The sequence below is a fragment of the Euwallacea similis genome, chromosome 1 (assembly GCF_039881205.1).
Source record: "Euwallacea similis isolate ESF13 chromosome 1, ESF131.1, whole genome shotgun sequence".
In the NCBI taxonomy this organism is placed as follows: domain Eukaryota; kingdom Metazoa; phylum Arthropoda; class Insecta; order Coleoptera; family Curculionidae; genus Euwallacea; species Euwallacea similis.
Genome location: NC_089609.1, coordinates 1235070 through 1248666, shown reverse-complemented (window position 1 = coordinate 1248666; position 13597 = coordinate 1235070). Strand labels below are relative to the sequence as shown.

General features: G+C 41.5%; 3 protein-coding genes across 3 annotated transcripts in view; all 3 read left to right on the top strand.

The window, feature by feature from the left end:
• dgo (ankyrin repeat domain containing protein 6 diego) overlaps nucleotides 1–5527 on the top strand; it is a 36819-nt gene extending 31292 nt beyond the window's left edge. The window contains exons 6-9 of the mRNA XM_066398107.1: nucleotides 2046–2514; nucleotides 4091–4286; nucleotides 4620–4789; nucleotides 4841–5527. Of these exons, the coding sequence (XP_066254204.1) occupies nucleotides 2046–2514; nucleotides 4091–4286; nucleotides 4620–4789; nucleotides 4841–5267 (1262 nt within the window). The 3' untranslated portion in view covers nucleotides 5268–5527. The remainder of the gene's footprint in view (nucleotides 1–2045; nucleotides 2515–4090; nucleotides 4287–4619; nucleotides 4790–4840) is intronic.
• A 1563-nt stretch (nucleotides 5528–7090) lies between these two features.
• Nucleotides 7091–8773, top strand: LOC136414227 (uncharacterized). Its single transcript, XM_066398121.1, has 6 exons — nucleotides 7091–7231; nucleotides 7285–7516; nucleotides 7797–8026; nucleotides 8079–8228; nucleotides 8286–8324; nucleotides 8430–8773. Exons 1-6 carry the CDS (start codon nucleotides 7150–7152, stop codon nucleotides 8567–8569), a joined length of 873 nt encoding a protein of 290 aa, XP_066254218.1. The 5' UTR covers nucleotides 7091–7149; the 3' UTR covers nucleotides 8570–8773.
• A 997-nt stretch (nucleotides 8774–9770) lies between these two features.
• On the top strand, nucleotides 9771–12979 carry LOC136414235 (trypsin-like). The gene is made up of 6 exons (XM_066398134.1): nucleotides 9771–10734; nucleotides 10784–10927; nucleotides 10980–11119; nucleotides 12023–12186; nucleotides 12237–12357; nucleotides 12803–12979. The coding sequence occupies exons 1-6, from the start codon at nucleotides 10680–10682 to the stop codon at nucleotides 12962–12964; spliced, it is 786 nt and encodes a 261-aa protein (XP_066254231.1). The 5' UTR covers nucleotides 9771–10679; the 3' UTR covers nucleotides 12965–12979.
• Nucleotides 12980–13597: the final 618 nt, after the last annotated feature.

Below are 13597 nucleotides of genomic sequence, written 5' to 3'. Positions count from 1 at the left end.
TTTGTCGGGAAGAATCTGTTATTTGTTTATCATTTGGAAAAATAGACGAGCACATGGCCAATGCGAGTTCCAATTGTTCTCACTATCCCTGCCAAGCGATTAAATGAGGTCCCTGGCAGAGTTCCCTCAGGCAACCAAAGTTGATCCAATCTTCAGCCTCGTCCAAAGAAGGCGCTTTTTTTACCGAGGCAAATCTGTGGTTTCCCGGGAATTTGTGGTGCGAACTGGGGCTCGAAGCTCCACTTACATGCCGAGTTGCAGCGAACCTCTGAGCAGGGCCGGCTTTAACAAATCTGGCACCCAAGGCGAAATTTTCAATTACCCCCCCACCCCTAAGAAATGCCGGCGACCCGGAAAATCCGCCTCCCTTCTTGATCTGCAGCCCTGGGCCTTCACCCAACCCCCTCCTCGCACACAAGGCCGGTACTGACTGTGAGTACCGATATGTGGCTGGAGGCTAATTGGTCTGTAGCTCTGCGGATGAAGGCGGCGTTATCCTAGGCGAATGAGGTTGGCTCTGCAAGAAGTGCTTTACTCTTAGTCCCAGGATTCCTGCTCCTGGCAATTTCCTCGGAACTCGGTTTCTAATCTGATCACCTTCTGTCTGAGGTATTGAGGAACGCCATTGAATGCCTGTCTGATGATTTCTGCCCCTGAGCTCTCCTTCGGTCTTCGACACGAGTAACATGCGAGTAGTGTATTGGCTGCTTCTTCCTTTCCTTCGGCGATCCTTCGCCTGGCATTTCCGGAATAACCGTCGGAGGGGCCTCGCGGCTATCACCGGGGCCTCCAGGAGCTGGGGGGCACGAGGGCGTAGCAAGTGCAACTCTTCGTCTCCACACTGTTTGCTTTCCCCGATATTTTTATCTTTTACAAGTAGCAAACTTGTCCGACGTTCGTTCTAGGAATTGTTCCGTTAAACTGACCAGCGCTCCCCTGGCCTGAATCACCGTGACGGCCCATAAAAAAAATAAAACGGTCGTAAAGTCGATTTTATATTTTGAAATGTCGATCAAATAATCGATACGAAAACAGAAAAACTCCTACATAAACTCGAGTATGAGTTTATCTCGGCGAAGTTAATTGTTGTTTATGTTCCCAGGAAGATTTCCAAAACATTTCCCGAACTTTGCATCGCGTAAACATAGTTACTCTTTCTTGGTACTACCCAAGGTGAAAAACCACGGGCATTTTACATCGGTGCGTTAAAATCAACGTCTTTTTACCAGTGTAATGACTGCAACACCTCGGGTCGATCTGTCTCTATAGAGAGAATGTCGAGAAATGCTCAAGAATGCAACGTTTTATCGGCGTTGCAGATCAGATGCAATCGCATAACTTTACGGTCAATGTTGCCAACACAATAAATAATAATCAGTGTTCAACGAGTGGTACCAAAAGGGCTTGAAAGACGAGTCGAGCACAGCGTGAGTACCGTGAAACGTGCCTGGCAAAGGTCGTTTGCTGTAATTGCGAAATTATGCGATTTGTTGCCTGATTACCTGAGAAGATCTCAGTAAAGAACGAGGAGGTTTAGTGGCACCGCCTCCATAAGGGGACTTGCTAAAGTAAGCTTTGGCGAGGGGTTGATACTACCTAAGTGGTCAGAAATCTTAATTCCGCTAAAGTTCTCCGTTTGGAGGCCTGCGTTTTGGGGAAGGGCCCGCTGTGATTGCTAGGTCGATCATATTCAATCCTATACAGGGTGTCCGATGGAAAACAAGCGGGTTTCCAAAACTTGAGAGCGAGCTCTTATTAATCCCCATATTACTCGAAAAATAAGAGAGAGACTGATGTTAGGACTTCTGTAGGCGGACATAGAGGTTGTCCCATGGGACAAAAGGAGAGTTTTCAATTTAAATTATTTTACTACGCATGAACAGTGGGCCCCATTGTGCTCTAGCTAATTTACAGAGGTCAACGCCACCATGGCCTACCTCATCGATTTATTGCTTTATAATATGATGCTGCCGTATTTATATTATAATCCCACTATTGGAATGTAGCGCGTAGGCGTCTAAAACGTGATGATCTTTCGTTTTTAGATGTGGTCGATATATCAATAACCGAAACCCCGCCAGCCGCGAAACCAATAACAAACAACAAACCCTGGTCCCCCTATGGCTGCCACTACTACCCGGACCCCGAGGCCTTCCCCCCTCCCAATCTGGACACTCTACCCCCGGAGCCCTTAAAGAAGGGAGAGCAATACTACCTGGATCTAGCAGGAAATATTTGCAAGGGCCCGGTGGGGGTCGGCTACACCTGCTACTGCGCCCCCTTGTTCCGGCACCTGGAGGCGAAGATCGAAAAGGACAAGAGGGAGCTTTTACGGGCGCAAGTCCGGCTGGGGCAGAGGGTGGCCGGGCTGGAGCAGAAACTTAACCGCGGAGGGCATGGGAGGCGCTCAGAACGAGTGCTTAACATGTACAAAGAACCGGAGCCGCAGATGATTCGGTCGAGAAGCCTAGAGATGCTGGATACTGCCGAGAAAGCGCAGCTGCAAGCCACCAGGTAAGATTTTGCTCTACTAAACGAGAATAAATCTAATGCTTGAAGCTGGAGAAGTAATGGTCGTGAAATTACGGTAACGCCATGTAAATGTGTGTTTCCTGTATAAATAACTGGCGAGGCACAAATATGCCTGAGATTATAGCAAACACCTGTATAATGGGAATGTGAGTACATTAGTTATGGCATTTAGAGTTTCGAAAGGCCATTAGACGGTAATCAGCATGAGAAGATTATTTAACAAGTTTCAGATACATTCAGTAGTAGCTATAATTATAGCAACTTTCCTAAATTGATATACATAATAAAGCTAAAATGCAACTTACAAGACATGTTGAGGGAGCAAAACACTGAAGTTCTACCTTGACCGTCACAATCTCCAGATTTAAACCCTATTGAGAACTTGCGGGATTACATTGACAACCAAATACGACACAAAAACTATATTAATTTAAATTGCTTGTATCCAGCACTTCAAGCGGCACGACAAAATATTAACATAAGAACAAACATTAGCTTGTAAGTTAAATTTTAGCTGTTATTTATTTAGAGAAGTTGCTGCTATCATTATGGCCATTAGTGTAAATAGCAAAAGTTACTACGTAAATTATCTCAAAGATTATACATTTTAAAGGCTAACACGGCTCCTCCAGCCGAATGTCTCGAGATTCATGGGGCCCTATCTGTAGCTGCCGAGTGGAGAAATAATGCGATGTTTATATTTTTATTTATTGCTTTTCTCTGAAAACAATCTCAGACAATAGAGCTTCTCTGTGTATTTCAATTATTGATTTACAACCCATTTACCAATTACCGAGTGGCATTTATCTAATTGCCGCTAATAATACATAAATACCGGTAGCTTTGGAGTTATTTAAACTCGGAGATTTCCTCGCAATGATAATTTATTGGGTGAAAGAATTCTGCTCTGTACGCCGACGTACCTTAAGGCCGCATGTGACGTAGATTTATTATTGATTTATAAATGTATTGTGAGCCAAAGAGAATTCCAGTACTCTTATTAAATTACCCATACATATTTCTTATTTGTATAAGATGTAGACCTCCAGTTTTTCTACGTCTGAAACGGGTTCTTGTGGAACCGAGCTTGCTTTCTAGGTTAGATGATTGATACTGAAAAATTCACGATTCAATGGACGAATGATTTTTTCCCACTTTGGGGGCTATGATTAATGCATGAGCTATAAGCACTTCAGCTAGAGACATTATCATTAAATCCGCCGTGAAATTTGTATAAGAGAATTCAATTACAATACACCGTAAATCAATGTTGGGAAGTCTTCAAGAGGTCCACAGTTCTTACTGTTCTCTTCTAATTGCAACATTCTAATTAACTATGAAAGCCTTTTTAATTTCCAACCTCTTTAAGGCGCATACACCTATACCTGCCTGGGAAATTACCTGACACAAACTAGTTTTTCTTCATTAAACTGATATTACATCTGAAGTACTTAAATATCATATAATTTAGATATGATACACTTAGAAAAGGAAGTTCCAATTGCTCTGTGTGTGTTAAACGGCCCACGCACATTGTAAGAGTTTCTTGACTTTCTAGAAGCATGGACGAGTTGGAACCCCTTGAAATCGGCCCTCAAATGCCTCGGCCCTCCGTCAAAGAATTGGTGGCTAGGATACAGCAACAGCACCAGCAAAACGCCCACAACGAGGGCGCGAATAGCGAGAGTAGCGAGGATGAGGATGGACCTTTGAGGATGCCCTCTAGAAAGGGCCCGATCGGAGAACCCAATCTTGTAAGATATTTTATAATTGGTGGAATTTAATTTCTAATAATTCTTGTCTTTATGGTGGTGACAATTGTTGGTTTTTCATTAAGGATTCGATTTCGACTTCCATTAAGCTCTGCAAAAGAGTTCAATAGAAGTCGAAATCTTTTTCAAAAATGACGCGATTTAACTTGCGACGGATTATTTGCATTTTCATTGATAGCACACCACCGAAAACCGCGTTGTACAGCGTGATAGGTTATCATTAATATACAAATTGTTGATAATCTGCTGAAGGAAATTTACCTTGCCCTATTGTATTTGAAAAAATTGCTGTTTTACTTTATATTCGATACATAGAACGCCATGGGTCAGACCCTCCGTCTTGGGCATTACGAAAACGTGCCAAACGATGCAGCTCCTCGCAGTAGAAGCGGTGTCTACAGTCCCACCATGGAACCTGCTGCTGTAAGCCCATCTTCTCGCTACATAGAGCCTATAGTGAAGATCCAGGAACCCGGCAATATGAGGTAGCTACAGCATTAATTAATCATATGCTTGGCTTACACTTTTTCTCTTAGGTATCCAGATCCTTATAAGCAATACCCGCAGCCCAGCACGAGCAAATACGACCCGATGAACCCGTATCAGCCTGAAATGCGTTACAACGACCCGGCCTACCATGCCCACTATTACGAAGATGAGCTGACAGCTCCCTCCACAACAAAGTTTTACGATCATTCAATTAATGCACGTCTGGCAAAGCTCCGGGTGCTGGAAAACTCTAAAGGGTATCCGGAGTCAAAAAACCCGATCGAGGGTTCTTCCAGAATGCTGGATCCGAATTTCGGTGAGCGGGTTCTGGAGAACCCCCATGACACGGTAGATAGAGACACGAACAATGATTCCGGGTATTCGACGAAGGTCTATGGCAGTTCCAAGGGAAACTCGCCCAGTTTGAGTGGGCAGATTGAGGGGGAGTGCGTAGGGGCGAGTAGTTTAGTGTAAGTAAGTAGTACAAAAACACGATTTGAACTCATATTTAGTTCATTCGAATTGGCGTTAAAGAATTGCTAATAATGACAGTAATATAGGTAAGGTGTTATTTATTAGTAGAAGTAGGTAAGAGTTTCCAGAGATGTAGTAAGTATAGTGATGAGATGTATTATAATAATGTAAAAGTTTGAAGTTCATTCGATTGTATAAATTAATATTTTAATGTATTATTATTAGAGAGTTGACAATAAATTAATATTTTATTTTTAAAACTGTCGAGTGCAATTATTGGTCCATAAATTTCAGAATTATGGACCACAAACATTTCAAAACCAGTAAAAGTATTGCTGTTCCCCTTTCCTCCTCTTGGAAATGTTAAGGAAAAGTCTTTTGGCTTAAATCAATTAAATTCATTCGGTCGCACATTGGCTCCAGTACTTTTGATTCTGGGCCAGGCAGGATTTTTCTGTAGATCAGGAGATCCGCAAGATTGACGGATGGCCTATTTAGAGACCGATAGAGCTTTGAAAAATAATTCATGTGATAGAATTCATCTTCAAAATATTCTTGATATTATGGTGGCCGAAATATGCTGGCTCAAATATCCTTGTTTGTGGGCCAGGAACGATTTTTCTGTTGATCAGGAAATGTACAGGATCAAAGAATTGTCTATTCAGGGGACGACGAAACCTCGAAAAATAATTAATTAGATGAGATGTAATTTCTACAAATTGTTGACATTACGGTGACCGAGAAATGTTCAGCGCTGCAATGCTTCATAGCAGTGGCTGTATTCTGCTACAGCGCCGACTTTAAGCTGTAAAGTATCCTATCCACTTCAAAGGTTGCTATATCACCAATCACTGACCAAAGTACGTGTAAAATTCATAGAATCCATGTAAATTTCATTTGCCAATTTTCCATACAACGCATTTCCCCTGATGGCTGTTGTGGGAAGAAAATGACACACAAAAAGGTATAGGTAAACGTAATCCACCACTACAAAGTCTGGATAATTAAAACCTGGAAACCCCGCTGGATTTCATATTGTAAAATGATAAATAATGACCACTGTGTTGATTAAAAGTACACTAAAATCCTCGTATAGTGCACACAAGTTTGAGCATTTAAGGTCTAATTAGAGCATTGGACTCTTCCTTGTAGCTACTTTATCGCAATGTCTACTCAAAATAATGGACTTCAGGCCTCAATCAAAAACGCAACTAACAATAATTTCTGGTATACGGGACAGGAATCCATCAGTCCATAATCCCTATACAGAGCTTTAGTTTTAGAAGTGAATATTAGAATTAATGACTGTATCAGTTCAGTTATGATGGAGTGAGGAGTAATGCTTTGTCCGTATTCGATACATGACCTATACAAGGGCTGGTATTCGATCGATAGGTTTATTACGCAGGAAACCCATGTAACATCCTTTTCTGCATGAACCAGACAGATGTGGGATGTTGATGGAGTAATCGTTATTGTTGAAAGCGTTAAAGCTGATGATCAACATCCTCGAGCCAAAGCAGCATCACCCGCACCAAAACTAGAAGTGTTAATGACATTGGCTGACCTTGACTTCAGCAGTACCTGATGCTAATTGCAGATTTGCGCGTTATTTGGGTTCAAAAATGGTTCCACTCACGTTATAACGGGAGGCCCCTCGAGCCATTGACGCAATAGTAGGTGGATGCAATTGAACTGTCTGCATCCGCATCGAGACCAAATAGCAAATTTATGGCAACAGCGTGTTAGAAAATATTCCTAAAATAGTCCTGAGTCCATTTAACATTTCTTCAATGGTCCCGTTAAGTGAGTTGGTCTCAAGCGCCGGATCTTGTGTATCTTCAATCTTCAGTGTCAGTGTTACGGTGGTCAGTGGAGTGCAATGGAGAACATGCAGTATCTACACATAACGGTCACCCATCTTTTAGTAGTTTTAAGTGTTTTCGACACATGGCTGTATGCAGGTCAGTAATGTACGATTCAAAGCTGCGGCCGCGTTAATTCAGTTTCTTTCCAGCTTCGGAAAATTGCGACCTCTCCGGCACGCTCCTCTACGAGGACTTGGGCTGTAGACCCTTCTACGACCGGCCAAACTCTTGCCCGTCCAAGTTCGACTGCCTCGGCCTCAAGAAGTCCACGACAGATTGTTTTCTTAAAGGAAAGACGTACAAGATCAATGAAACTGTTGATTCCAGGCTGACCGCAGGATTGTGCGATTTGGGGTGCCGATGTCAAGGCAATGAAGACAAGTATGTGTCCTCGATGCGAATCCGTTAAAGCCCTTTTCAGCCCTCCTCAGGTGATAAATTCGCCACCTTTCAGGCGTCGTTAAAAGTTCGTAAGTGTGTCAGAAGTACACACAAAAAAGAAGGGAAACTTTTTATCAGTTTATATCGCTGGTACCGCAAAGTTAACACCCCCTTAAACTGTAATAAATATGGCCTTAACTTGTTCCCAACTGATTTATTTCACATGGGATTCCCTCCATCTCCGCGATGAGAAGTTTTTGATTTATTCGTGCTTTCACAGAACAAGGTTCAAATGTGCCACAGTGAGCTGCCCGGAGTGGTCAGTTCTGGAGCCCCCTACAGGGTGCTACAGGAAATACTCCCTAGACGATTGCTGCTACATCAGGGAAATGTGCCCCCCTTACGAGAATTCCACCACTTGTGTCTATGACGGAAGAGTCTATAAGGAAGGGGAGAATTTCTTGCCCAAAAACTCTTGCTGGAGGTGCGTCTGCCAGGCGGGATTCAGAGGTATGACTTAGTTTCTCTGGGATAATTTTTTTGATGGGTACTCGTATTGCAGGAAAGCTGGAGAAGCCATTTTGCAGGCGGCGCTCTTGCGGGGTTCAGGTGAAGAACCAGGAAAAGTTACAGGAGAGATGCGCGCCTCTCTACTACAAACGAAAATATCGCGAGACCGATCCCTTGTGCTGCCCTGTAAACTGGATTTGCAGTAAGTACCAAACACTCCCACGCCTTATTTTACCCCCTAACTATTTTCTTTTCACAGGTGAAGGCAACGAGAAAATCACCGGCAAACCGCAATCAGGTAAGTTTCCATCAATCATGCACTTGCAGGATTCTCTTAGCATAATGAAGCAATTACTGATGCGGTTATAAGCGAAGTAATTAATCGCCATAATTCGATTTGTAGAGAAAATGTGCCTGTTCGGTCAGAAACTGGTCAGAGTGGGACAAAAATTCGAAAAGACGGTGATGATGCCCAGGAATTTAACTGTAAGCTGTGAATGCAAGATTCCACCTCTGTTAACATGTATCACTTATGTGGTGTGATCTTTGCATAAGCACTCAGAAGTTCTTTGATAGTGTGTCGAGATTGTGACGGGCTTATGCGATTAAATTGATAATTATGGATGGGTAATTGCCTGTGTATTGCAGAAGAAGATGCATCATCTTATTGTATTCAAATGTATTTATTTATTTTTTAGAGATATGACGTTTCGGTTGGGAGTAAAGTAACCTCTAGCTGTGCTTTAATTGATTGTTTATTAGCTACGGAGGTCAATCTAGTTAATAGAAAAGCATGTGATGGATTGACCTTTCTTGCATGGTATCGTCAAAAATTACTTCAATATAGCGTAGGTAATATAAATATAGGGTGATCGTTTCTGGGGCTCAACCATAAGGATCTCGGTAACCATAAAAGAAATAAGGTGGGTTAAATTGAAATAAAGTTGCGCAATTGGAGATTTGATAAAAAGCGTGTCACCAGTGAAACCTCCCTTCGTCACATTGTCAAGAGACTTGTTTAGATTCTATACTTTTAACCTCTAGGTCTGGTTTCTCCAATCTTCGTGGAAATAGGACAATTGACCGAAGCTCTGCCCTTGTTATGCCATTTTTATAAAGATTATATTGTTAGCAAAGTTATCTGGATTTAGTTCTGGTTAGTTCAGGTTTCAGATTCGGGTGATCTATTTAAAAATAGGCACAAAAGTTGGCATTAACCCCCAGTGTAAATGGGGTGTTACCAACTTGCAGACAGTCAATGCTTCTTAGCCGCATTGCATTTTGTATAACGAAAAATTTCCAAAAGTTCACTCTTGCCATATTTGTCGGCGAAGTTTACCTTCACCATATTATCAACAGATTTAGAATCTACATTTTTGACCTTTAAGATTTTCAAATCTTCACAGACATGAGGCAGAGTAATCAGGATTTAGTAAAATACAGTAATTGTAAAAGAACAGAAATAGATTCGCAATGTCTATAGTAATAATAATGTATATGCGAATGCTGTAAATAGTCCAATATTGCCAATACACGATAACCTAATAATTTATCCATAAACCTGTAATCATCGATAAACCACAACACAATTATGTTAATGTTGTTTTATTCTCATGATATTATTATCAATAATACGTCGGATTAAGTAGATGATAATGATATGTATAATGTTTGTGTTATTTAAGGGAGAGGGATGGATTTTGACCTATACGTTTTTAGTTACGGTCTCCCTTTTTATTGGTTCACATATTTTGTTAATGCGTCCTCAGATACTTGATGGCGATATTATTGTTGTTATTGTCGATTTTTTACATTAAAATAATAAAAGGCAACAATTTGATAAAAAGTATATACGTTTTTATTGGGCAACAAAAGCTCAAGCTCAGAAAATAGCTTTTATGCGCATATACGTAAAAGGTAATGCGAAAAGTTTAAAGCTTCGAGAGAACGTTTCGCTTAAAAGTTCGGCACTTTATTGCCCATGATTTGATGGAATTTTTTCCCCATAGAAGATTCAACATACAAAAACTCTATTAAGAGCTTAATAACGCTGACCCCTGTTTGACCTAAACTTATCCTCCTAAAGCAATTTCCCAGGAAAACCTTCTTTGAAAGGCGTTTTTCTGTCTTTCCCCGAAGGTGTTGCAGTGTATTATAAGGGATCCGCCAGAGGTATAGTTTCCATTAATGGATTTTGGAATTTTACACGCACTACATACATCAATAGAGCGGAAAAAAGTTGCAAAAGCCCCTTCAGTGGCAAATTATATTAGGCAATCTGTCTTAATCTTTCGGGCTTTCACCGGTTTAAGCAGATATACCAATTTGAAAGGCAAATGCCTTGAAAGCCGACTCATAGGCTTAACATCTAATGCTTTTATCTCTGTCTCTTCGTCTGACAGAGGTTCTTCACCTGGAACTTTCAATCATCAGCTCCGAATTGATTTTTGCAGGTGAAAGCTGTTTTCGTGGATCTCGGGGGCTTCGCCCGTTAAACAATTTTTTTGGCGAAAAAGCCATGTTAGTTGCGTAAAGCATCCAATCAATGTTGAATTTGGTACCTTATTGGGTCCAAAAACCAAAAATTCATCTGACTCCTTCAAGCGGAAATGTATAAAACAGCGTCCAGGCGAAATGTTCAGGTTTTATTAAAATGTGTGGTCGCGTTATTTGGTTTGCGATCGTCTATTTCGTGCAATTTTCAGTTGGTAAGTCGCCGTAACTACCCCTTAACCATCACTAACCGATTTTTAACAGCAGCCCAGAAAAAAAGTGAAGAAATCCTCAATGGCAAAGTAGTGAAGATCGATGAATACCCCTATCAAGTAGGCATTCTCAGTACCGGGGTCTACAAAATCATCTGCGGAGGGGTGATTATTAAGCCCAGAGTGGTGCTCACTGGTAAGTCGACTTTAGACTTAACCAAGTTATGGCAACGTTCGTTGAAATGCAGCTGCCCATTGCACTCAGACTAGAATGCAGGGCCCCAGGACCAATTTGGCAGTACTAGCTGGAGCTAACCACATATTTGATACTCATGGGGAAGTTCATAAGATCGCTAAAGTCATCAGACATCCGGACTTTTCCTATGCGGTAAGTCGCTCAGTCGAGGGTTCGTTAAATAAAGTAGAGTTTTGTGCTCCAGAAAGATCTGGATGGGTTATCTGTGAACGTTTCTGGAGGGAATTGTTTTAGTCGACGGGGAGGGGGCGATTTCTGAGCGGAGTATTTTATCATAATTTTCACTGAATTCTATGGAAACATTTTTCATGGTGTAGTATGGATGAATGACGAACTGAAGCCGCCATTTTCGCTTGGGTGCAAACCCTCAAAGAGCGCAATGACAAAAGCATTTTTAACAGTTCCACTTCCCATCTTAATGCCCCCTCCCTGGAGGAGTGAGAGCCGCGTCGAAAATTTTCAAGAGGAATCGGCCAAGTGAGGCGGGCCGAGCGATGCCTTCCATTAATTAGATTAAAGGTAATCTTACCTGGATTCTAACTGCCGGCTTCCGAAATATCTCCACCACGTCTCCCCAACACGGCGCCCCGTCAAAGTCGCGACAGGACCGAGCTACTTTGATCGAACCCAAATGTACGTTCTTTAGTATGGCGGCCATCTTGTCTATTAAACAAAAGCGAATGACATCGCTGTCAAATTTGCTTCAGTGCAAACAAAAACGGCACCATGGCAACAACGACGTCCAAAATGGTTGCGTTACTGTGCCTTCCTTGTCGTAAACACCGTTAATCCCTCTTAATTTACAGCTCACACTTTGTTTCTCATCCTCGTGTAAATGAAAACGCTCTCCATGATATTAAAAAACTTAGCCAGCCAGTATTTCAGCACTAAATGCTACATAAGTTGAGAACGTTATGTGCCAACTTCCTCCGAGGAATACGTCCCTTTCAGAAACGCGTAAATTCCATAGAAAGTAACTTTGTAACTTTATTAATCTCTAAATGTGAGTATAATATTAATAAGTTTTCTGTGCAGCACTTACAGAATGATATTTCGGTACTGCTGCTGGAAAAACCTATAAATATCGGGGAAAAGGCTGACACTATCGAGGTTTATGACGAAGAACCGCAAGGAGGTACTAAAGCTTCGGTTTCTGGATGGGGAAGAACTGAGACTGGATTGCAATCTACACATTTGAGGTGAGGAGTAATTTTTGTCGAGTGGCAACATAAAGAACTTGCATCTTTAGAGCCGTGAAGGTTGAAGTTGAAGACAGAAGTAACTGCCTGAAGTACTTTCCCCCGATCTTCCCCATCACCGTAAGTGAGAAGCAGATCTGCATAAAACCCCATCATAAGACTACATATTTTGTGAGTATTTTTAGTAAGCATTCAGGGGGAATTATTAAGTTATCTCCTCATGAAAGAAGCAAACAAAACCCGCTTTTTAGTTTACCCCTTTGGCTTCAGCATCAGATTATTATTAACGACTTATACAAACAGCCCGAAGCTATGGACATGTATATGGGCAGTACTGGCATTATCAGGGGTGGGGGGGGGGGGGGGGGGGGGGGGGAGGTCGGGCGACGACGCAAGTTGGCAGCCCAGGAAGGGCGGTGAACTTTCCTGGTCGGCGATTTTTCTTGAGGGGAGGGGGGCGCTGATTAAAAATTCTGCCCAGCGTGCCAGACTTGCTAAGGACGGCCCTGTATTCGAGTACACAGAGTATATCGTTGTTTTGATCGTTTTCGCTAGGAAAAATTAGGCATAAAGTTAATGGAATGTGGATGTTTTGTTTATAATTTTGTAATTTAAGGGCGACAGCGGAGGACCTTTGACTGTGGATGGGAAGTTGGTGGGCTTGGTGTCCTTTGGAAGGCAGCTGAAGCCCAATATCAAGACCACAGTGTTCACTAGAGTGGGACAATTTAAAGACTTCATAGAGCAGGCTCTCCCTGATGAATATAAGTACGAATAAAGGCATTTTGGGTTTTTGATTTTTTTGTTCAATATATTTCCTCCTAATCAATGATAGTATAAAAATACGCTCATTTAGTACGCGTTTTGTTGTTTATGCTGCTATCGAAGTCCTATAAAGATAACATCATTATTTCCAGAATTTTTTATGAATTCTCTCTTTCCAAAACATAAATTCCAGTGGCGTAATTGTCGTTACTCCTAAGTGTTACTTAAATAATTTAAACAGATTGTCCGGCTACTACTGAAATCTAATAAAAGCTCAGCCCTTCTCCACTCAGCCCCTCAGCATTTTTTAACGTATTTTCTTGGTTTTTTATTGTCGAAGTAAGAATGCCTGATTAAAATGCCATTGAAACGCTTTCTTCACCATAATGTGGAGAAATTTACTCCCATCATTTCTTTATTTGTTGACAACTTGGCGAAGGAACCCTTTTTCTACCAAAACCTCTTTCTTCAGCACAAAAAAAAATTACTACACTTCAGTAATAGATAAGCCCTGTTTGCACACCCATCCATTAAATAATGACGATAAGATCCCTAAACATTTCACGGTTGTTTGTATAATTATTGGAAAAATCTGGTCTACAATGAATGAGTTACTAACATAATTCTATGCGTTATCTATGCATAT

What these genes read in the sequence shown, in the direction of transcription:
- LOC136414235 (XM_066398134.1), top strand. Translation starts at nt 10,680, where the DNA reads ATGTGTGGTCGCGTTATTTGGTTTGCGATCGTCTATTTCGTGCAATTT. An exon ending in GCCCAGAGTGGTGCTCACTG is followed by an intron (nt 10,928 to 10,979) that starts GTAAGTCGACTT and finishes GTTGAAATGCAG; the next exon opens with CTGCCCATTGCACTCAGACT. An exon ending in TTGCAATCTACACATTTGAG is followed by an intron (nt 12,187 to 12,236) that starts GTGAGGAGTAAT and finishes TTGCATCTTTAG; the next exon opens with AGCCGTGAAGGTTGAAGTTG.
- LOC136414227 (XM_066398121.1), top strand. Translation starts at nt 7,150, where the DNA reads ATGGAGAACATGCAGTATCTACACATAACGGTCACCCATCTTTTAGTA. An exon ending in CGACACATGGCTGTATGCAG is followed by an intron (nt 7,232 to 7,284) that starts GTCAGTAATGTA and finishes GTTTCTTTCCAG; the next exon opens with CTTCGGAAAATTGCGACCTC. An exon ending in TGTCAAGGCAATGAAGACAA is followed by an intron (nt 7,517 to 7,796) that starts GTATGTGTCCTC and finishes GTGCTTTCACAG; the next exon opens with AACAAGGTTCAAATGTGCCA.